A 22500-nucleotide genomic window follows, 5' to 3' on the forward strand; every position below is an offset into this window, starting at 1 on the left:
AAAAACACACCATCAAAAACAACATAAAAAAAAAAAAAAAACTTTAATAATCCCTATATACTCCCTGGAACCGATTTTGACAGTATCTGCATATTTTGTTGAAGATGTACGCGCTTGGAGGTGAAGTAATGGATGCACTATGACACTTAATGATGTAATATCCTCCTAAATGAGCAATACTACTACTACTACTACAATATTACTAACTTTTATATCCAAATATAAAATTATTTTATGACATTATATTGCAGTAATAGCTTCTTGCAAAAAAAAATTGTTGAAAAAAAAAAAAAAAAAAAAAAAAAAAAGCTCCGAATACTAATTTAAGATCTGAATACTAATTTTCCGAACGAGTATTCGAATAATTTGGGCCAGCCCTACTAGTAATGCTGTGTGTCTGTGTTGTGTGTTTCAGGTCTGTGTTTCAAGCTGTTCTACATCCAGCCGGTTAAGACCTCTGGCTCAGTGAGGAAAGGCCAGAAGCTCGGCACCATGCTGCCCATGCAGAGCGTCTACCCAGGGATCACCTCACACGTCCACGTGCAGATGTGTGACTCCAGTGACCCCACAGGATACTTCTAATACTACGTGTGTCTAATGCTGCCTTCTAGATGCTACTCAATACACGCTACTTCTAATACTACGTGTGTCTAATGCTGCCTTCTAGATGCTACCTAATACACTCTACTTCTAATACTGTGTGTGTGTCTAATGCTGCCTTCTAGATGCTACTTCTAATACTACGTGTGTCTAATGCTGCCTTCTAGATGCTACTTCTAATACTACGTGTGTCTAATGCTGCCTTCTAGATGCTACTTCTAATACTGTGTGTGTGTCTAATGCTGCCTTCTAGATGCTACCTAATACACTCTACTTCTAATACTATGTGTGTGTCTAATGCTGCCTTCTAGATGCTACTTCTAATACTACGTGTGTGTCTAATGCTGCCTTCTAGATGCTACCTAATACTACGTGTGTCTAATGCTGCCTTCTAGATGCTACCTAATACACTCTACTTCTAATACTGTGTGTGTCTAATGCTGCCTTCTAGATGCTACCTAATACACTCTACTTCTAATCAGCAACGTGACAAAGTAACACAAGCTTTCTAAGATAAAATCCCTCTGACTAATAAAACCTGACGAGCATTCATTTTGGTGTGTGTTTCTTCAACGTTAATGATCACAATAATCTCAGTGACAGAAAATAAACTTTTCTAATAAAAGGGAACACAACATGAAACATCAGCCATTAATAAGACAAAACACCCAACAACAATAGCAGCCCCCTGGAATCTCAAATTTGGACAGAAAGTTTTTTTATTGTCCAGATCAGGGTCTAAAAAGGATGAAGTGAACTGTCCCATCAGAGTGAATCCCACATGGGGAGAAGTCACGGGGATGGTGTGTCTCTGGCTCCACCTGGTGGATTCATCAGGAAGTACATGTAAGGTTTAACATCCACTCTGTCATACGTCCTCTGAGAGAAGTGTCTTCCTCTTAAAGGTGCAGTGTGTAATATGACATCATCAAGTAAGTTCTAGAAAGTTCTAGAATGCAACGCTCCCTGGGTAACCCCAACCCTTTCGAATAATAACAGAAGCTACAGTGGTCTTCAAGGACAAGAACAATTCTACATTTTAAACAATGCACCTGATGACATTCCAACTATGACACTTTCAAGATGGCGGCATTAGGCCTTGGTCCAAAATATGCAGAAATATGGACATATATGAGACCCTTTCTAAGGGAAAAAATAATAATTCAAAACATTTTTTTCAGCTATTATGCACAAAATTAAATGTACTTATGGATATTATAATTACTTTCTACAAAATTTGCTAGGAAATAAAACCCAAAATTCTACACACTGCAGCTTTAAAACGAGAATTTGCCCAGAAAGAGACATCCTAAGAAAAATTTACCAAGCTACACATTTGATGGGTCACTTCTCATCCATCTCATCAATCTTGGTTCCTACTCTCACCTATGATCATGAAGGCTGGGTCCTAACATAAATAACAAAGCTACATATCTGTTGAAATGTTCATAAAAACACTTGATACCAAAGTAAAACAGGATACACACCAAAACAAGACAAAGAACATACGGACCATGACAGTACACCCCCTGTAAAGCACTTTGAGTGGCCTTGTGTCTGAATTGTGCTATATAAATAAACTTGCCTTGCCTTGCCTTGCCTTGCCCCTCTGGAAGGCGGTCCCCCTGTGGAAGGGGTAGAATGTGGTCCCCTTTTGGAAGGCGGTCCCCCTCTGGAAGGGGTAGAATGTGGTCCCCTTTTGGAAGGCATAGAAGGCGGTCCCCTTTTGGAAGGCATAGAAGGCGGTCCCCTTTTGGAAGGCATAGAAGGCGGTCCCCTTTTGGAAGGCATAGAAGGCGGTCCCCTTTTGGAAGGCGGTCCCCCTCTGGAAGGTGGTCTCCCTCTGTTTAGACAATACAGGGGAGACAACGAGGCCTAGGTGAAACACATTAATTAGGGAGGGACCAGTAATCAAACAGGGGAGAAACAAGACAGAGATACCAAAGTAAAACAGGAAACACATCAAAACAAGACAAAGAACAGACGGACCATGACGTATCCAAATTAAATTTTGCATTTAATTTGGAAATCATCGTCTGAGAGTCTGGAGGAGTTCATTTACTGAGCAGTGGTTTAAATAACACCTAGTTTGTTGATTTTTGGTAAAATGCATTTTCTTTTTAGATTTAAAGTTTGGCATTGGCAGGAGCTGTTGACCCAATTATCCGAAAACGGATGAGTGGATAACAATGAGTTGTATGAGTTGAGTTGTTAAAGGTGTCAAAATAAAAATAAAATCTCTTAAATTTTTTTTTTTACATTTTTGCTTTATTAGACCTTATTAGGTTTTTGGAGAGACAGAGTTGAAATGGGACAAATAGGGGAAGACATACGAGTGCCCCCTCAAAATCACTTTTGGTCAAAATTAGTGAATATCTCGAAACGATCTGCTGCATATGCACTGAATAAACAAAGCAGTGTTACCACTCCCTGGAGACCATCAACATACAGCAGAATATCATCTGATCTCTCTCTCCTTATGTCTGTCTGTTTTTCCCACACTGGGGTGAGGGTGACAGCAGGGCAATACACCAAGCCGGACATCCTGCACATGAACCAACTTCAGCAGTTAGTCATTGAGCTGAAAGTAGCTGCTGAAAAAACATCAAATATTGAAGTAAAGGAGTGATCACTGCTGCACTGCTGAAAGCCCGTCTATTAAGAGTATTAGGTTTCATGACTAAAGTGTATTTAGTTTAATTAATATCCACAAAGAATCATCTGTCAACGCCACCGAGCATCAGAAGGAACAATGGACGCCAGGAAGATGAACAAGAATCACAAAGCTGGATATTAAGTTTCAAACGTTTTATTTACTGAGAGGTTTTACGATCTTATGTGTTTGTCTTTCACCCAACAGAGCAGCATGTGACCAACGTTGTGTTACAGAAACATGTCTACGTGCAAATCTGCAGGTTTACTGTGAAGGCTGGTGTGACGTCAGAGCGCCTTCAGTAGATAAAAGTAATGCAGCTGTGAGAGTGAGACAAACACAGTCTTCAGTTCGACCTGAAGGTGAGATCAGACAGGTAAGCTTTCAACACTTGATGAATACCATCTGTATTACAGTGTGTTTGTGCCGATTGAGGCAAGATTAGACGTGACTGTTTTCTCTTTGCATAAATCTACGGTGACAGCAAAACATTGTTTCAGTTGGAAAGTCTTTAGTAGAGACAAATTAAGTTTTGTGGGGGACAGTTTTATTACTGTCTCTTTTTTTTTTTTTTTTTGCATTTTCAAGCTTTATTAGACAGTACAGAGTTGAATTGGGGAGAGAGAGAGAGAGAGAGAGAGAGGGGGGGGGGGATGACCTGCAGTAAAGGTCCACGGGTCGGATTTGAACCCGAGACCACTGCAACGAAGGCCGGAGCCAATATGGTACGCGCTCTATCCACTACACCACCGGAACGCCCCAGTTTTATTACTGTCTCTGACTCTGTTGTACCAGGCTCAAGTTTACCAAATTGGATTAAATTTGAATTTCTTATTCTGCATGTACATAATAATTGGTTCCATGGGATTTTACTAACTGAACCGTTTTTAAATATATTCTTATTGGATTTTCAGATCATCCACTTAGAATTTTCAGACAGATCCACATCCACGTCAGCAGTTGATCAATTTCAGCAGAAATCCAACAATGAAGGTACGTTTTGGGCTGATATTTTAAAGTTCAAACTGTTCAACTGTGGCCGTTAAACCTCAGTGAAAGTAACAACTTTGCTCTCCTTTGTTCCAGCTGGTGACAGTCCTCTTCCTCCTGCTGGCTCCACTGTTGACCAGCTGCAAAGATGTCGTCCGTCCGAAGGACTGCAGTGACATCCAACACCAAGACAAGAACCGCCACTCCGGAGTGTACACCATCTATCCCCTTGGAGAGAAGTCCGACGTCCAGGTACGCTTCACCTTCTCTGGGACACAGATTCACTACGGCATGTAATCCATTAATACCCCAAGGTGCTTCTAGGAGGACAGTCTTTCAATTTCAGAGGCTTTTAACGTTTAAATATTGAAATTTAATTTCTCCAGAGTGACCATGTATTGGTTTTTAATTAATTTTGTTTCAACAGAATCAAACTAGTTAAAGTTAAATTTACTTTGTTACTGTCCAACTCTGCATGTAGTCGGATCATAGAGACGATAGAGACGATAAGGCTGACACCATGTCAGCATGACAGTGAATCCTCTTAAATAGAAACCCAGTCTTAAGTTCTGGCCTAGGCCTCTGGTACAACAGATACAAGTAGTCAAAGTCAGAGCACCAGTATTAGAAGTAATGGATGAACGAACAATGAATGAACAAATACTTTAATGGTTTCTGACCATTTACATGACCAATCCAAAATTAACAGACAACAATCTCAACACTCCAGGACCACCCGCATCTTAAGGCACAATATATGGTCCAATGAACAAAGTGGCATGAACAAATCCAGTACTACTATGTCCTGTAGAAGGCTGGACACCGAAATATGGGCAGAGATATGTGTCAGTAGAACTTGAATTCGAATTGATCGACTTGAATATGAATTGATCAACCTGCATTTGAATTATTGATACTTGAATTCGAATTTATACACTTGAATAAAATTAATCCATTTGAATTTGAATTAATTATACTTGAATCTGAATCAGTTAATATTTTAAATGACACATTCAAATAAAAGTTCTAAATTCAAGTTTTCAAATTCAAGTAGAAAAAATTCAGATTCAAGTAGAGAGAATTCAGATTCGAGTAGAGATGTGCACATTCGGTTTCTTTGAGGAAGAGCAATCGAGTGCAGATCTCTGATCCTAGGCTACAGCGTCCGGCCGGTGACTGTTATTTAACGTTCAGGAAATATAAAGTCATAAATTGGTTTGTTTAATCATCATCTGTGTTTTTGACCTCTTGTTTTATAATCGAAGTATCTTTTAGAACACTTATTTAGTTAGAATGTGCCAGAAGTTATAAAGGCTTTTTACCTTTTTCTAAAGACGAGACCCTTGGACATTTCTTGATGACAATATATTGACTGCCAAAGAATCTCTCAGCAGATGTCCAACAATTGAAATGAAATAATACATAGACTTCAGCCAGCGTTATAAGTGGAACCCTGATGAATCTATTTAAAGTGCTAAAGTATCACATCTACTCATGAATGTGTCTGTTTGCAGGTGTGCTGTGATATGGATTTAAATGGTGGCGGCTGGACAGTGAGTATTTTAACAACTTTAATTTCATCAAGTCGCAGCCGAAGGGTTTTCAATATAAACACGTCACAGTAAATCACGCAGCAGTAAATACATGTTGCCTGTTCACATGACCTCCAGTCAGATATCATGTGTGTTCGTCTCCCCAGGTGTTCCAGAAGAGAGTGGACGGCACGCTGAACTTCTACAGGCCCTGGGATCAATACAAGATGGGCTTTGGGAACGCTGCTGGGGAGTACTGGCTCGGTGAGAAATGCTTCTTCTATGAGCTTCAACAAACACAATTGCATTTCCTTTCTTCTGAAACATTTGCAAATCAGATTAAGTATTCAAAACCAGCATTTTTACATCCAAGTGGTAAGACACTAAAGCCTTGCGCCTCTGTGGGGTAGCGCCGACATCAAACGTTCGCATGAACCATTGATATTAGTTCACCCGTGTAGCAGATTGTACTTTTGATGTAAATCGGCGAAAACCATTTCTACACAAATGAAAACTGGAAGATTTTGAGTTTGATGATAATGAGGAAGAGCTCCTGTGCTGTGAAAGTCCAATGCCAAATGAAATCTCTGCGCCGTCCCGCATATTTCAGTTGGTGCGCGACATATCACAGCAGCTTCAGTTACCGCAGAAGTATAAATTGTGTTTAAACCTGCAGTGTGTAGAATTTTGGGTTTTATTTCCTAGCAGATTTTGTAGAAAGTAATTATAATATCCATAAGTACATTTAATTTAGTGCATGATAGCTGATTTTTTTTTATTATAATTGTTTTCCCTTAGAAAGGGTCTCATATATGTCCATATTTCTGCATATCTTGGACCAAGGCCTAGTGCAGCCATCTTGAAAGTGTCATAGTTGGAATGTCATCAGGTGCATTGTTTAAAATTTAGAATTGTTCTTGTCCTTGAAGGCCACTGTAGCTTCTGTTATTATTCGAAAGGGTTGGGGTTACCCAGGGAGCGTTGCATTCTAGAACTTTGTAGAACTTTCTTGATGATGTCATATTACACACTGCACCTTTAAGATATGATCATAAGATTTGAGTCACAATCCCATTTCTGGATTTACACTTCTAGTTCACTTTCAGAATCAAATCATATAATTATGAACAGGTCAGTAAATAAAAGGTTAAACTGAGCCCAGTTTCGATGTGTGTGTGTATTTGCATGTGCAGGTCTTGACAGCATCCACTACCTGACCGACAAACAACACTACGAGCTGATGGTCTACATGGAGGACTTCGAAGGAAAGAATGTGACCGCTAGTTACTCCTCATTCTCTGTGGCTGCAGAATGTGACGGATATAAACTGACCGTCACTGGATTCACCGATGGAGGGGCAGGTGAGTGTGTTGACGTTGGGTCTGATAATATTCTGTAATCTGCTAACTGCCCGCGTTCAGAACCAACATTAAACATTAAAGGCCTACTTCACCGGTTGGAATATGAAGGTGTATTGAACTCGGAGATCCTATTTAGTATAAATGTGCAAAAAAAATTAAATCGGATCATCCTAGCCTGAGAAAAGGCAGAAAGAGTGTTTTATGGTCTCACTGTCTAACCCTACAGTTTTCCTTCTTGTGACATCACAGTAAGGGTTAGGATTAACAGGACAGCTGGGCCAAGGGAAGACTGAGGGAAGACTGAGGGAAGAAAAACCTCATTCATTATATTATAATAGTGATTTTATAATGATAGAACGATGTTTCCGTATGGGTGAAGTACTCCTTTAACTAAACACACACTCAGAAGGCAGCTCCAGATTGGTTCATGTAGTCGTTGGCGTCAACATGGATCGACGAGGCTCGATTGAGGATTTGCTACTTTTTTATTTCATATCATCAGTCACAGTAAAACGTGGTTAGATTTTAGATTTTTTTAGATTTTATTTTTTTGCACACACTCAACACACTCAACAAATACATGAACACATGTAAAGATTAAGAGAGTATGTGCTGGAGAGGTCAGAAACCCGAATGGGCTTATCGAGTGACCTCTCCAGGTTACATATAAACAAAAAAAATGTATAAAAAAACAAAAAAATATATATATATATAAAAAGAAAACAATTACCAAAACCAAGCAAACAAAACAAAAACAAAAAACATCAAAACCCACAAACAATCACAAACGAATAAACTGCATCTAAATAAAAAGAAAAGAAAACTCAAAAGAAAAAAATGTTCTTGTGTGTTTCTCTAGGAGACGCCTTGACTCCCCACAGTGGAATGAAGTTCTCCACCTTCGACAAAGACCAGGACACTTGGCCTAACAACTGTGCCAAATCATACCTGGGGGCGTTCTGGTACACTGCTTGTCACTCTGCAAATCCAAACGGGGTCTACCGTTGGGGGGCTGACGGGACTATCTATGCTGTTGGAGCCAGTTGGACCCCGTGGAAGGGTATTGACTACTCCCTGAAGACCTACATCATGATGATCCGTCCTGTGCAGTAATTCTCCAGGACCAACGTACAGCAGAATATCAGCTCATCTCTTGTGATTTTTTTCCTTTCTCTTGTTAAACATGTAATCTCACTCTGGGCCTTATAGTCCTGAAACTAACACAGGCACAATCCACCAGCACTGGAATAACAACTCATATCTGTAACATCTCAAATATTAATATACATAACCAATGCATCTGGATTTCTGACCAAGTTAAGAATGGAAATTGGGGAAATTACTAAACCGATGCAAAGACAGTGCTGCTTGATATGTGCCAGCAGGAAAGTAGGGCCCATAATCTCTCAATAGAAACAGACATATAGAGTCTGATAGTGTGTAAAGTCTTCTGTCAAACAGCTGTTGGTGTAGAGAAATGATTCTCTGCTGGTTAAGATGTTACCTTCAGTCTGCTGGCTGCAGCTAAACACACACTCAGCTTTAAAGTCAAACTAACTAGTTTCAACCCTAATGTGAATCATTCTCTGCTGTACGTCACAATAAAGTAGAAGCTGAGCAGCAAACTGATGTTATCTGATGTCTTCACTGTGTCTGTCTGACTGTCTGTCTGTCTGTCTGTCTGTCTGGATTCTCTCTCTTTAAATGTTTGGAACTTTCCTTCCAGTTCACAAACTGAACTGATTATGAGTCGCTGCCATCTAGTGGTCACAGTGACAAAATACAAATCCACCTTCCAAAGTAAAGGGCAGGATATACATATTAAAGGTCACATATTATGCTAAATGCACTTTTTAAATGTGTTCTAACATATCCATGGGTCCACGGTGTGCCTAGAGACTGCCAAAATATTTTAAAAAATAACAATCTCTCCTTTTCTCACTCTCCCCCTTTCTGAAACCCCCACCCCTCCCCCCCAATATACTCCAGTCAGAATTCTTCTCGTTTCTGACCTCAAAAACTGGACAGCCAGAAGCTTCCACTATGAGTGTATCAAGTTTCATCAATATCCACAAAGTCGACCAGGAAGACGGGAGGAACAGAACAAGAATCACAAGTTTGTTTGAAGATGAACTGGAGCTGGGTGGGTCAGTCAATGTATTAGATAACAGATCTAAGATTAATATAACGCAGTGTTGACATTCAAATATTTGTTTAGTGACTGTCCTGGGAACACCTTGTGATCCCCCAGTCAGAGCTGGTTAATGTGGTGAAGTTTGGGGGTCCCCATGCTGTAGCTGTTGGCCCAATGACCCGCACATGGATAAGCAGATGACGATGAGTTGTATGAGTTGAGTTGTTGAGAGGTTAAAGATGAAGAAATCACTTTTAATTTTTTGTCAAAATTTGTGAATGTCACATATTGGTGAAGTCAGGAGAGAGAGAGAGAGAGAGAGAGAGAGAGAGAGAGAGAGAGAGAGAGAGAGAGAGAGAGAGAGAGAGTGAGAGAGAGAGAGAGGGAGAGAGAGAGAGAGGTGGAGAGGGAGAGAGAGAGAGAGAGAGAGAGAGAGAAAGTGTGAGAGAGAGAGGGGGGGATGACATGCATCAAAGGTCCCTACTGACATCAGTGTATGAGTGTGTGTGTGTGTGTGTGTGTGCGTGCGTGCGTGCGTGCATGCGTGAAAATCGTCTAAAAAGCGCTATATAAGTCAAGTCCATTTACCATTTAACAACATGCAGGCAGTGTTGCCATCTCCTCTGTAAGGAAAGTAGCCAAAAGTATCTTAAAGTAGCACCTGACTCCACCTTTAATTTAATTTAATTTAATGCACTTTTACTTGAGATTTCTTCATTTAAAGGTGTAGTCAGTGATTCTGGAGAACGCTTGTTGTCAAAATCACTTTTTGTCAAAATCAGTCAAAAATATAATTGTGGTCATTCAAGTTGTTCTGTGAGGACAAAATGAGAAAACAACACACACACACACACACACACACACACACACACACACACACACACACACACACACACACACACACACACACACACACAGACACACACACACTCACACACACACACACACACTCACACACACACTCTGCCTCATGAGAATTGGTCTCTCGAGGATAAATAAAAGTTAAATGAAAATAGCACTTAATCTCACACAGGGCCAGCCAAGACTTGGGGACAGAACATTATAATGGCTTCCTGTCCGTACTGTGTGTGCACTGAAAACATTCTGGTATTAAAGCACAGCCTAGTCTCTGTAAACAGGTATATAAACAAAGGGGCCCATCATAACTAGCAACATGCCCTTTTTACAGAGCCTTGGTTTTGTATAAACACTGGATTTTTTGATTTGGCATACACAGTACAGACAGGTAGTGGATCATGAGGAGATATTCACACAGTACAGACAGGTAGCGGATCATGAGGAGATATTCACACAGTACAGACATGTAGTGGATCATGAGGAGATATTCACACAGTACAGACATGTAGTGGATCATGAGGAGATATTCACTCAGTACAGACAGGTAGTGGATCATGAGGAGATATTCACACAGTACAGACAGGTAGTGGATCATGAGGAGATATTCACACAGTACAGACATGTAGTGGATCATGAGGAGATATTCACTCAGTACAGACAGGTAGTGGATCATGAGGAGATATTCACACAGTACAGACAGGTAGTGGATCATGAGGAGATATTCACACAGTACAGACAGGTAGTGGATCATGAGGAGATATTCACACAGTACAGACAGGTAGTGGATCATGAGGAGATATTCATTGATTTTGACAAAAAGTGATTTTGACAACAAGCGTTCTCCAGAATCACTGACTAGGCCTTTAATTCATACATAGGCTATATATATTATTGACAAACACACACACACACACACACACACACACACACACACACACACACACACACACACACACACACACACACACACTCATCGCTGACTCCTCCTTGAACCCAAAGCACCCTAAGCTCCTGTAACATCTTTGTCTTGTTTACCGGCTGTCGAGGTTTAAAGGTGAAGGTCAATGGTCGAGTTAAAATGAACCTCGTACATTTTAAGATAATAAGGAATCAGTTGACCACAGAGGCAGCGAAACTTTACTTCCACTCAATGATTTTAACTCACATCTCATATTGCTTGACCACCTGGTCCCAAGCAAATACAACTGCCCTGTCACTGATTCGCAAATCCTATAAAAAGGCTCTTAAAATTCATGACAAAAAATCTAATTTATACCATCACTGTCCCATCATACAGAAGTATGGTTTATTTAGTCTGGACAATTTTATTTCTTTTTCAAACTGCTGTTTATTTTTTTAAATTGTAAATGATCTTGCTCCCCCTCCTCTTAAGAAATTTGTGAGTCTGAGTAGAGCAGAAAACAACACAAGAGCATCATCTAGAGGGGACTCATTAAGTGTGTTTAGAAGGACCACTTTTGGTCAAAGTGCCTTTTCTGTAAAAACAACAGGGCTATGGAACAGTATTCCTGTAGGTATTAGGCAAAGCAACACACTCAGTAGTTCTAAATCAGGTCTCAAGAAATGGCTAAAAACAAGGCAGCGATGTGAACATTTTTAGTCATTTATCTCATGTTTGGTGTTTTATGTTTACTTTATTATACATATTGTTTTTTTTTTTTTTTTTTCTTTCTTTGGTGTATTCTTTTAACTAGATATGCCTTCTTGGCCATGCAATATTGTGAGCCTATATTTGCACATTGGGCACCTTTTAATTGTATTATCAAATTCTTGTATTATTATTCATTTTAATCCTTTTTGTTTTTAGCTTAACACCAATTCCTGTCCAGGGACTACAGACGAAAATTAGCCATGTGGCTATAATCTGGCTCAATTGTATATTGTGCACTGTCCCTGCTAAATAAACAATAAATGAAATGAAATGAAAGTTCAGACTGAGGTGTGTGTGTGTGTGTGTGTGTGTGTGTGTGTGTGTGTGTGTGTGTCTGTGTGTGTGTGTCTGTGTGTGTGTGTGTGTGTGTGTGTGTGTGTGTGTGTGTGTGTGTGTGTGTGTGTGTGTGTGTGTGTGTGTTTCTGATAATGTAGTTGAGCTCCAAGCCCATTAAAAAATACTGTTTCTTTCTCAAACTTTCAGCTCATTTATAATTCATTCACTCTTCAGCTTGGAACTTCATTCAAACCAGCAGATATGTCAGCATCCAGCCTTCACAAGCATTTCCTTCATTTTCTAGTGACACTTTTGAAAAAAAAAAGTAATTTTGAAAACAAGCGTTCTCCAGAATCACTGACTACACCTTTAAAAGAAGAAGTCTCAAGACCCAGCGGAATAGGTGGTCTCGGTGCGCTTCCAAACGCATTCTGCTGTAGTTCGCTTGTGTTGTGAATTTGGCCGGACTCGATCCGACCCAAATGCAGAAAGCATTTTCCTTCTTTTTTTTTTTAAAATAAATCGACGTCAATGTTAAGAAAATTAGTAGTGGTTGGACCGGGAGCCCCGAGCCTATGTAGCCACAAAACGTGACATAGCCTACATATTTAAACCATATGAAATAACAATAATGTGATGTTTTTCTTTTTTATATATAACCCACTAAACTATAACCAAGCCCCAACCACAGCGAGTTCTACCAGCATCCAATGCGGAAGTGACAAAACATTTAGTTCACCGAGTGGCCACTAAGAGGTGGTGCCAAAACAGAGCAATTTCTCATTGACTCCCTTGTTAAATATGCCGTTTTCACAGCATTATTAAACCTATTGAAGGCCTGGACTTTATTAAAGAGCAACTATTATGCTTTTTCGTCTTTTCCGTCCTATAAATGTTGTTATAATGTTTTACAGTCATGATAAATGATACCAAAGTGTCAGATAATGACATACATGCATTTAGACTTATTCCATAGGAGTCATATATAAAAACTTAAGACCAGGAAAGTAGTAAAATAGGAGATATTTTAGTAAAGCTTGACTGTTCACGAGCTACACAGCAGTATTAAAATAAAACAAATTGGCTCTATAATTACTAATTAATGCAAAAATATTTGTAATCCAATAATATTCTGCATTTTTTCATGCACTTTAGCGTCTATGAAAATAGTGAAATATTTTCCTTTGACACCCAGTAACTGTATCTGAATATAAGTTTGGGAAAGTCAGAATACAAGTAGAGCTGACTTTAAACTGCTGCATTTTAATCAAACCAACATGTAACTTTACGTTAATATAGTAATAAATACAATAATTCATAAATTACAGTTTCAGACCACTCCTCAGACCAATGAAGGAAAATACTGAAAACGTCTCAAAGTGTTTAAATGCTCTGAGCAATAAAAACTTCCATCTTTTTTTAAATTACGACTTGAAGCAATTGTTTGTTTTTTCCTTTCAATATGTTGATATCTAAATGACTCCAACAATATTAATGACATATCCAGAGATGCTTTGCAGTGATTTTTAATGACAAAGGAATCGGACAAATTACATGACATGAAATTTGTCTTCATTCAGTTGCAGATTTGAAGATTTATGAATCAGCTTTTATATGAAGGAAAATTTGAAGTTAAAGGAATGCTTCACCCATATGGAACCAGCATTCTATCATTATGAAATCACTATTATAATATAATGAATGAGATTATTCTTCCCTCAGTCTTTCCTCAATCTTCCCTTGGCCCAGCTGTCCTGTTAATCCTAACCCTACATTTTACCATGTGTGACATCACACATGGTAAAATGTAGGGTTAGACAGTGGGACCATAAAACACTCTTTCTGCCTTTTCTCAAGCTAGGATGAAACGATTTCTAAAATGTTTGCACATGTATACTACATAGGATCTCAGAGTTCAATACACTTTCATATTCCCACCGGTGAAGTAGGCCTTTAACTTGACTTTGCTGCAGTGATTAATATTAAGATTATGATCTTTTAAGCATCAGAATGATTAAAGAATTGAAGAACCTTCATTAACATCATGTAGGTGAAGATGTTTGTGTGTTACATGCTGAAAAGCATATGGCCGCTGAAGGTGGTGAAGTGATTGTAATTGTCAAACACTGTTGTGCCAGATTGCTGACGCATGTACACAACATCTCCAGCGTTCAGAAGCAGCGTGACGCTGTTAGAAGCAGAGTCGAAAAATGCGTGGCGTGGGTCCCACTGATGTGCGATGAAGATTGGCTTTGAGTTCTTCATCAAATGGGCGGTGATACTAGTAACTCTGTATCCAACGATGTGGCAATCGAAGTGATAGGCTCCTCTCCGCGGTGCAGTGAAACGACCTGGGGAACGTTTGTTTATGTCATTTTAAATGGAGAATCAACTGTTTGCAACATCGGAAAAAAGTTAAAATGTCTAGTTCAGGTACCTGTGACTGGGCTGTAGGCGTTTCCAATGTTGGTGAAGACGTGTTTGAAGACCATAGGAGTGAGTCTGTTATAGGGTCCAAAGTGATAACTGCCAGAAGTCCAAAGAGAGGCGGCGAAAGCCACCTGTTCACCTGAGAGAGAGAGAGAGACAGAGAGAGAGAGAGAGAGAGAGAGACAGAGAGAGAGACAGAGAAAGAGACAGAGAGAGAGAGAGAATGCATGGTTATCTCACGCTTATCTTATGCTTATTTTAAGCAATTTATTTATATTTTCCTTTATTGATCCTCGAAAGGTCAATGAGTTATTAACAGTTGGTTCATGTGTATTAATGTTAATGTGTATTAAGCAGTAACTAATCATTAACTAACCGTTATTACCCTTATTGTAAAGTGTTTCCGATATTTCAATTAGGGAAATATATTTTGGTTGAAAATGTTTGAACATGTTTTTTGTTAGAGTAGGAGACGTGATTAATCCACACACCTTGCAGCTGTTTCTTCAGCTTCCCAACCTCAGTCTGCAGAGCCACCTGTTTCACTGCTTGTCCTAAAATAAACAACAAAAACACATATAAAGTTAGAGAGAGAGTGAGACAGAGAGAGAGAGAGAGAGAGAGAGAGAGAGAGAGAGAGAGGGAGAGGGAGAGAGAGAGAGAGAAAGAGAGAAAGGGGGAGAGAGAGAGAGAGAGAGGGAGAGAGAGAGAAAGAGGGAGAGAGAAAGAGAGAGAGAGCAATGAAAATATATTCTATTTTAAAGGTCCCATATTATGCTAAATGTACTTTTTCAATATTCTTTAATACAAATATGGGTCCACGGTGTGCCTAGAGACTGCCAAAGAATATATATATATATGTGTATAAAACTCTCTTCTTTTATGTCAGGACAGGAGAAGCCAACTCCCCCCACATTATTAACCAGGAACTTCCACCGTGCAATAGTCTGTGATAACCCCCCCCCCCCCCACCCTATTTCTTATTGGTTCACGGCCCCCAGTTCCTTCAACCGCCATATTGTTTTTCCCTCTAAGCGACAAGATGCCCGTAGCACAGCAAGGCCTGCAGAGTGTTGCATAAACCAACACAGAAGCCTTTCGCACTTAATCCACTAATTTATCTTAACCACAGCAGTCTAAAAATGCCGCGTTTATAAAAAGACCAAGGATAGGAAGCTATTTGTGTAGTTATTCCATCGGTGAAACTAAAAAGGAATCTCCTCAATGGTTATTTGCCTGTTATTTACCTAGTTTAGCATGTAGCTTCGGGAGTAGCATCCAGCTTTTGCTCAAAATCCTCTTATTTATCTTACCCACAGCAGTCTAATATAGCATCGGTTTTAAAAAGACAAAGGATAGGAAGCTACTCATGTAGAAATCAAACTGTGAAGCTAATGTTTTCACTGGTTTTAAATCAGCTGAGTGTTATTTCTAGCCGTTAGCTAAGTAGCTTCGCGGTAGCTTCCAGCTTTTGCTCAAAATCCTTTATTTATCTTACCCACATCAGTCTAATAAGGACTTGTTTTAAACAAGACAAAGGATGGGAAGATACTTGTGTAGAAATAAAACTGTGAATAATATTTTGATTGTTTTAAATCATCTGACTGTGATTTATAGCCACTAGCTCACAAGTAGCTGCGCCGTAGCATCCCACTTTTACTGCATTTTGACAACAAACAACAAAAAACACAGATAAAGTTAGAGAGAGAGAGAGAAAGGGAGAGAGAGAAAGAGAGAGAGAGAGAGAGAGAGAGACAGATTTGAAGATTTCCACACACCTTTCAGCTGATCCTCCTGTTTGTCCAGTTTCGCTGCTTGTTCTGAAAAAAATAATAAAAAGTTTGCTTCCACTGCAGCACCAGTTTGTATTTTTTACATATTTGATATTTGAAAATATTTATGGAATAAATTGTACTATTTCCATAGAAAAAATATCCCAGCTTTTAGAGTTGAGCATATTTACAGGTCAAGCCTTGTATAAAGGCATTGTATTTTTTATTTACAAAGATATAAGCACATTTAAGCTCAAAAAACTGTGTTTTGCCTTTCAAAGTAAAATTTCCATGATAAAGTTTTTTTGATTATTGTGACCAGTGGCATGTATTTTGTATTTAAATTTTTTTTTAAACATGTTATTTATTTTTTTATTATTATTTTATAGATATATAGGGGAGAACGGGGGAATCTGAGGCATCGGGTAATGTGAGCCACCCCCTGTATCTAGGCAACGGAAAACATTTGTGGTCATGTGAGATATATGTTTTCAAGTCCCTCTCTTTTCCCATGGCCCTGAAAGAGAGGACCTCATGGTGCTGTGGTTAGCATGTTTTTTTTCACCAAAATAGGTATTTTGCATGTAAAAGTAAATGTTCTTGCTGTCAACTTAATCAACTGTTGTGCCAAAGCAAATTTATTAACGTAGAAAAACTTCTATCATACGTGTTGATGAACTACCAACATATGAAACCATGTGATGCTGATAACTGCAGATTAGCCTGAAATGCTGAGAGAGTTAGTTTGTTCTCAAATTGTGGTGGTGGGGGAAAGTGAGCCAAATGCTGTGGGGGAAAGTGAGCCACTGTCTCACTTTCCCCTACCATGAGGCACAAGTTAAGTTTGGTCTTAAACATATTTTAGTGTAATATTACATGACATATGTTTCATTTTAATGTCATACACATGGTAGAAAAGCCATTATGCCAAGGAAATACACCAGGAAGACGACCTGGGGCAACCACACGGAAAGAGCCCCTTCTCATCTTTCCCTGTAACCTTCAGATAAAGTTAGAGGGAGAGAGAGAGAGAGAGAGAGAGAGAAAGGGGGAGGGACGGAGAGAGAGAGCGGTGATGATTTCTACACACCTTTCTGCTGATCCTCCTGTTTGTCCAGTTTTGCTGCTAGTTCTGAAAAATAAACAAAATGTTTGATTATTATTTTAAATTATTATAATTCTTTCTTTAAAAATATTATTATCTTTTATATTGTAATTGTATTATTATTTATAATTATTTATTAAGTCCAAAGAGAGGCGGCGAAAGCCACCTGTTCACCTGAGTGAGAGAGAGCGAGAGAGAGAGAGAGGGGGGAGAGAACGCTCAGTTATCTAACGCTTCTTATGCTTATTTAAGCATTAACTAAGCAGTTATTAATATGTATTAAGCATTAACTAAGCAGTTATTAATATGTATTAAGCATTAATTAACCGTTAATTAATGTACACTTATTGTAAAGTGTTACAGGTATTTCTATTAGGAAAATATATTCTGGTCAAAAATGTTTGAACATGTTTTTGTTAGAGAGACGTGATTAATCCACACACCTTCAGTCTGATTCACCTGGTTGTCCAGTTTCACTGATTGTTCTGAAATAAACAACAAAAAACACAGAAAAAGTATGATAAAAGGAAAGAGAGAGAGAGAGAGAGAGAGAGAGTGACAGAGAGAGAGAGAGACAGAGAGGGAGAGGGAGAGGGAGAGGGAGAGGGAGAGGGAGAGGGAGAGGGAGAGGGAGAGGGAGAGGGAGAGAGAGGGAGAGAGAGACACAGAGGTAATGATTTAATTTTCTACAAGGGATTGTTAGGGTTGGATGGGGTTTATAAAAATATAAAAATATAAAGAGAGAGAGAGAGAGAGAGAGAGAGAGAGAGAGAGAGAGAGAGAGAGAGACAGATTTGAAGATTTCCACACACCTTTCAGCTGATCCTCCTGTTTGTCCAGTTTCACTGATTGTTCTGAAAAAATTAATAAAACGTTTGCTTCCACTGCAGCACCAGTTTGTATTTTTTACATATTTTATATTTGAAAATATTTATGGAATAAATTGTACTATTTCCATAGAAAAAATATCCCAGCTTTTAGAGTTGAGCATATTTACAGGTCAAGCCTTGTATAAAGGCATTGTATTTTTTATTTACAAAGATATAAGCACATTTAAAGGTGCAGTGTGTAATATGACATCATCAAGAAAGTTCTACAAAGTTCTAGAATGCAACGCTCCCTGGGTAACCCCAACCCTTTAGAATAATAACAGAAGCTACAGTGGCCTTCAAGGACAAGAAAAATTCTAAATTTCAAACAATGCACCTGATGACATTCCAACTATGACACTTTCAAGATGGCGGCACTAGGCCTTGGTCCAAAATATGCAGAAATATGGACATATATGAGACCCTTTCTAAGGGAAAAAATAATAATTAAAAAATAAAAATTCAGCTATTATGCACTAAATTAAACGTACTTATGGATATTATAATTACTTTCTACAAAATCTGCTAGGAAATAAAACCCAAAATTCTACACACTGCAGGTTTAAGCTCAAAAAACTGTGTTTTGCCTTTCAAAGTAAAATTTCCATGATAAAGTTTTTTTGATTATTGTGACCAGTGGCATGTATTTTGTATTTAAAATTTTTTTTTAAACATGTTATTTATTTTTTTATTATTATTTTATAGATATATAGGGGAGAACGGGGGAATCTGAGGCATCGGGTAATGTGAGCCACCCCCTGTATCTAGGCAACGGAAAACATTTGTGGTCATGTGAGATATATGTTTTCAAGTCCCTCTCTTTTCCCATGGCCCTGAAAAAGAGGACCTCATGGTGCTGTGGTTAGCATGTTTTTTTCACCAAAATAGGTATTTTGCATGTAAAAGTAAATGTTCTTGCTGTCAACTTAATCAACTGTTGTGCCAAAGCAAATGTATTAACGTAGAAAAACATCTATCATACGTGTTGATGAACTACCAACATATGAAACCATGTGATGCTGATAACTGCAGATTAGCCTGAAATGCTGAGAGAGTTAGTTTGTTCTCAAATTGTGGTGGTGGGGGAAAGTGAGCCAAATGCTGTGGGGGAAAGTGAGCCACTGTCTCACTTTCCCCTACCATGAGGCACAAGTTAAGTTTGGTCTTAAACATATTTTAGTGTAATATTACATGACATATGTTTCATTTTAATGTCATACACATGGTAGAAAAGCCATTATGCCAAGGAAATACACCAGGAAGACGACCTGGGGCAACCACACGGAAAGAGCCCCTTCTCATCTTTCCCTGTAACCTTCAGATAAAGTTAGAGGGAGAGAGAGAGAGAGAGAGAGAAAGGGGGAGGGACGGAGAGAGAGAGCGGTGATGACTTCTACACACCTTTCTGCTGATCCTCCTGTTTGTCCAGTTTTGCTGCTAGTTCTGAAAAATAAACAAAATGTTTGATTATTATTTTAAATTATTATAATTCTTTCTTTAAAAATATTATTATCTTTTATATTGTAATTGTATTATTATTTATAATTATTTATTAAGTCCAAAGAGAGGCGGCAAAAGCCACCTGTTCACCTGAGAGAGAGAGAGCGAGAGAGAGAGAGAGGGGGGAGAGAACGCTCAGTTATCTAACGCTTCTTATGCTTATTTAAGCATTAACTAAGCAGTTATTAATATGTATTAAGCATTAACTAAGCAGTTATTAATATGTATTAAGCATTAACTAACCGTTAATTAATGTACACTTATTGTAAAGTGTTACAGGTATTTCTATTAGGAAAATATATTCTGGTCAAAAATGTTTGAACATGTTTTTGTTAGAGGAGACGTGATTAATCCACACACCTTCAGTCTGATTCACCTGGTTGTCCAGTTTCACTGATTGTTCTGAAATAAACAACAAAAAACACAGAAAAAGTTTGATAAAAGGAAAGAGAGAGAGAGAGAGTGACAGAGAGAGAGAGAGAGACCGAGAGGGAGGGAGGGAGAGGGAGAAGGAGAGGGAGAGAGTGACAGAGAGAGAGAGAGACAGAGAGGGAGAGGGAGAGGGAGAGGGAGAGGGAGAGGGAGAGGGAGAGATAGAGAGAGGGAGAGATAGAGAGAGGGAGAGAGAGACACAGAGGTGATGATTTAATTTTCTACAAGGGATTGTTAGGGTTGGATGGGGTTTATAAAAATATAAAAATGTAAATTGTTGATATACTACAATTCTTGTCGCAAAAAGAAATGTAACTTATTATTATAATTATTTTACGGCACAAGGGATTGTTGCAAGGGATATTTACATGTCAAGCCGTGTATAAAGGTATTGTATTTTGTATTTAGAAAAAAACAACATTTATTATTATCATTCTTTAATTTTTTATTATTATTATTTTAAAATATTATTTTTTATTTAATTTTTCTAGTATTTGTTTAAACATTTTTATTATTTTTTATTATTATTACAGCACAAGGGATAACCATTGTAAAATATTACAACTCGTCTAACAAACAATAAAAATACATTAAAGAATAAAAGAGGAGACGTGATTAATCCACATACCTTGAGGGGAAGGGAGGGAGAGAGGGATGGAGAGAGAGAGAGAGGGAGAGAGAGAGAGGGAGAGAGAGAGAGAGTGAGAGAGAGGTGATGATTTCCACACACCTTTCAGCTGTTCTTCCTGTTTGTCCAGTTTCGCTGCTTGTTCTGAAAAAAATAAAAATAAATGTTTGATTCAACTGCAGCAACAGTTTGGAGTTTTTCATATTTGATATTTGAAAATATTTGTGGAATAAATTCATGAATAGAAGCACGTACAGGTGAAACTCGAAAAAGTAGAATATGGTGCAAAAGTTCATTTATTTCAGTAATTCAACTTAAAAGGTGAAAATAATATATTATATAGACTCATTACATGCAAAGTGAGATATTTCAAGCCTTAATTTGTTATAATTTTGATTATTATGGCTTACAGTTTATGAAAACCCCAAATTCAAAATCTCAGAAAATTTGAATATTACATGAAATCAATAAAGAAGGGATTTTAAATACAGAAATGTCAGCCCTCTATAAAGTATAATCATGCGTACTCAGTACTTGGTTTGGGCCCCTTTTGCATGAATTCTTGCCTCAATTCCAATTAATTTACCATGATATTCTAATAATATGAGTTTCACCTGTATGTTCTATTTCCTTAGAGAAAATATCCCAGCTTTTATAGTTGAGCATATTTACAGGTCAACCCTTGTATAAAGCAAGTATAATAGTCCACTCCCATGTGTGTAGTTATATATTTGGGTTAATCCATGAAAAATGTGCAAATACTTCTCTGCCAATGCCAAACATCTGGACCAATTTTTAGCATCAACTTTCAAGGCTTCATTCACTTCCATTGCAATAAAAATTAAAAAATTAAAACAATTAGGGGGGGTCAAAAAAGACAACAAAAACACACACAGGGAAAAGCTGTCTCTGAGTTCAAAGAAAATCGATAGAACATTTTGTATGTTTTGAACCAATTCATCTTTGTAGCACACTGATTACCTGACCTGATACTAGTAAAGGTAAGTAAGTAAGTAAGTAAGTAAATGTATTTATAAAAGCACATTTATAACAGTTTGCACTGTCCAAAGTGCTGTACATAGTGCATTCAGTAGATAAACAATGAAGGTAAAATAACAATAACAAAAATAAAATAAAAGACATAAAGCCCAGACATCAACATATAATCAAAGATAGTTGTGCAGAGGTAAGATAGTTAATGGGGAGGAAACACCAGGGTGTACATATGGGTTTTGAGCCTTGATTTAAAGGCAGAAATGGAGGGGGAATCACGTACAGGTGAAACTCGAAAAATTAGAGTATCGTGCAAAAGTTAATTTATTTCAGTAATTCAACTTAAAAGGTGAAAATAATATATTATATAGCCTCATTACATGCAAAGTGAGATACTTCAAGCCTTTATTTGTTATAATTTTGATTATTATGGCTTAAAATTTATGAAAACGGCAAATTCAAAATCTCAGAAAATTTGAATATTACATGAAATTAATAAAAAAATAATTTGAATTAAAGAAATATCAGCCATAAATAAAGTATAATGATCCATATGTACTCAGTACTTGGTTTGGGCCCCTTTTGTATGAATTCTTGCCTAAATTCCAATTAATTTTCCATGATATTCTAATAATACGAGTTTCACCTGTATGTCAGGTGACAGTTGGTTCTACAAGCGGAGCAGTTACTTTACC

The 22500-nt window shown here is 38.0% G+C and overlaps 3 protein-coding genes across 5 annotated transcripts in view; 2 read left to right on the plus strand and 1 right to left on the minus strand.

Annotated features, from left to right (window-relative positions):
- LOC307252494 (leukocyte cell-derived chemotaxin-2-like) overlaps positions 1–1117 on the plus strand; it is a 3668-nt gene extending 2551 nt beyond the window's left edge. Inside the window, exon 4 of the mRNA XM_080030169.1 lies at positions 416–1117. Coding sequence (XP_079886295.1) covers positions 416–582 — 167 coding nt within the window. The 3' untranslated portion in view covers positions 583–1117. The remainder of the gene's footprint in view (positions 1–415) is intronic.
- LOC307252168 (uncharacterized protein) overlaps positions 1–22500 on the minus strand; it is a 52204-nt gene that overhangs the window by 29392 nt on the left and 312 nt on the right. Inside the window, exons 1-11 of one of the 3 annotated variants that reach the window (XR_013844923.1) lie at position 22500; positions 20915–20956; positions 20113–20154; positions 19654–19695; positions 18196–18237; positions 17827–17868; positions 17369–17410; positions 16285–16326; positions 14998–15060; positions 14514–14645; positions 14001–14427 (exon numbers count right to left, since the gene is read on the minus strand). The exon at position 22500 is cut by the window's right edge and continues 312 nt beyond it. Coding sequence is in view for 2 of the 3 variants with exons in the window: in XM_080029763.1 (XP_079885889.1) it covers positions 14144–14427; positions 14514–14645; positions 14998–15060; positions 16285–16326; positions 17369–17410; positions 17827–17868; positions 18196–18237; positions 19654–19695; positions 20113–20154; positions 20915–20956; position 22500 (774 nt within the window). In the remaining variant the exon portion in view is untranslated. Of the gene's footprint in view, positions 1–13798; positions 14428–14513; positions 14646–14997; positions 15061–16284; positions 16327–17368; positions 17411–17826; positions 17869–18195; positions 18238–19653; positions 19696–20112; positions 20155–20914; positions 20957–22499 lie in introns of those variants that run through there. The other 2 variants (XM_080029763.1, XM_080029764.1) reach the window with 2 other exon arrangements.
- Positions 3571–8761, plus strand: LOC307252491 (microfibril-associated glycoprotein 4-like). Its single transcript, XM_080030166.1, has 7 exons — positions 3571–3629; positions 4168–4246; positions 4340–4495; positions 5758–5796; positions 5943–6039; positions 6969–7136; positions 7996–8761. Exons 2-7 carry the CDS (start codon positions 4241–4243, stop codon positions 8247–8249), a joined length of 720 nt encoding a protein of 239 aa, XP_079886292.1. The 5' UTR covers positions 3571–3629; positions 4168–4240; the 3' UTR covers positions 8250–8761.

Source organism: Ammodytes marinus (assembly GCF_949987685.1).
Source record: "Ammodytes marinus genome assembly, chromosome: 6".
In the NCBI taxonomy this organism is placed as follows: domain Eukaryota; kingdom Metazoa; phylum Chordata; class Actinopteri; order Uranoscopiformes; family Ammodytidae; genus Ammodytes; species Ammodytes marinus.

What these genes read in the sequence shown, in the direction of transcription:
- LOC307252491 (XM_080030166.1), top strand. An exon ending in GAGAGAAGTCCGACGTCCAG is followed by an intron (nt 4,496 to 5,757) that starts GTACGCTTCACC and finishes GTCTGTTTGCAG; the next exon opens with GTGTGCTGTGATATGGATTT. An exon ending in TGCTGGGGAGTACTGGCTCG is followed by an intron (nt 6,040 to 6,968) that starts GTGAGAAATGCT and finishes TTGCATGTGCAG; the next exon opens with GTCTTGACAGCATCCACTAC.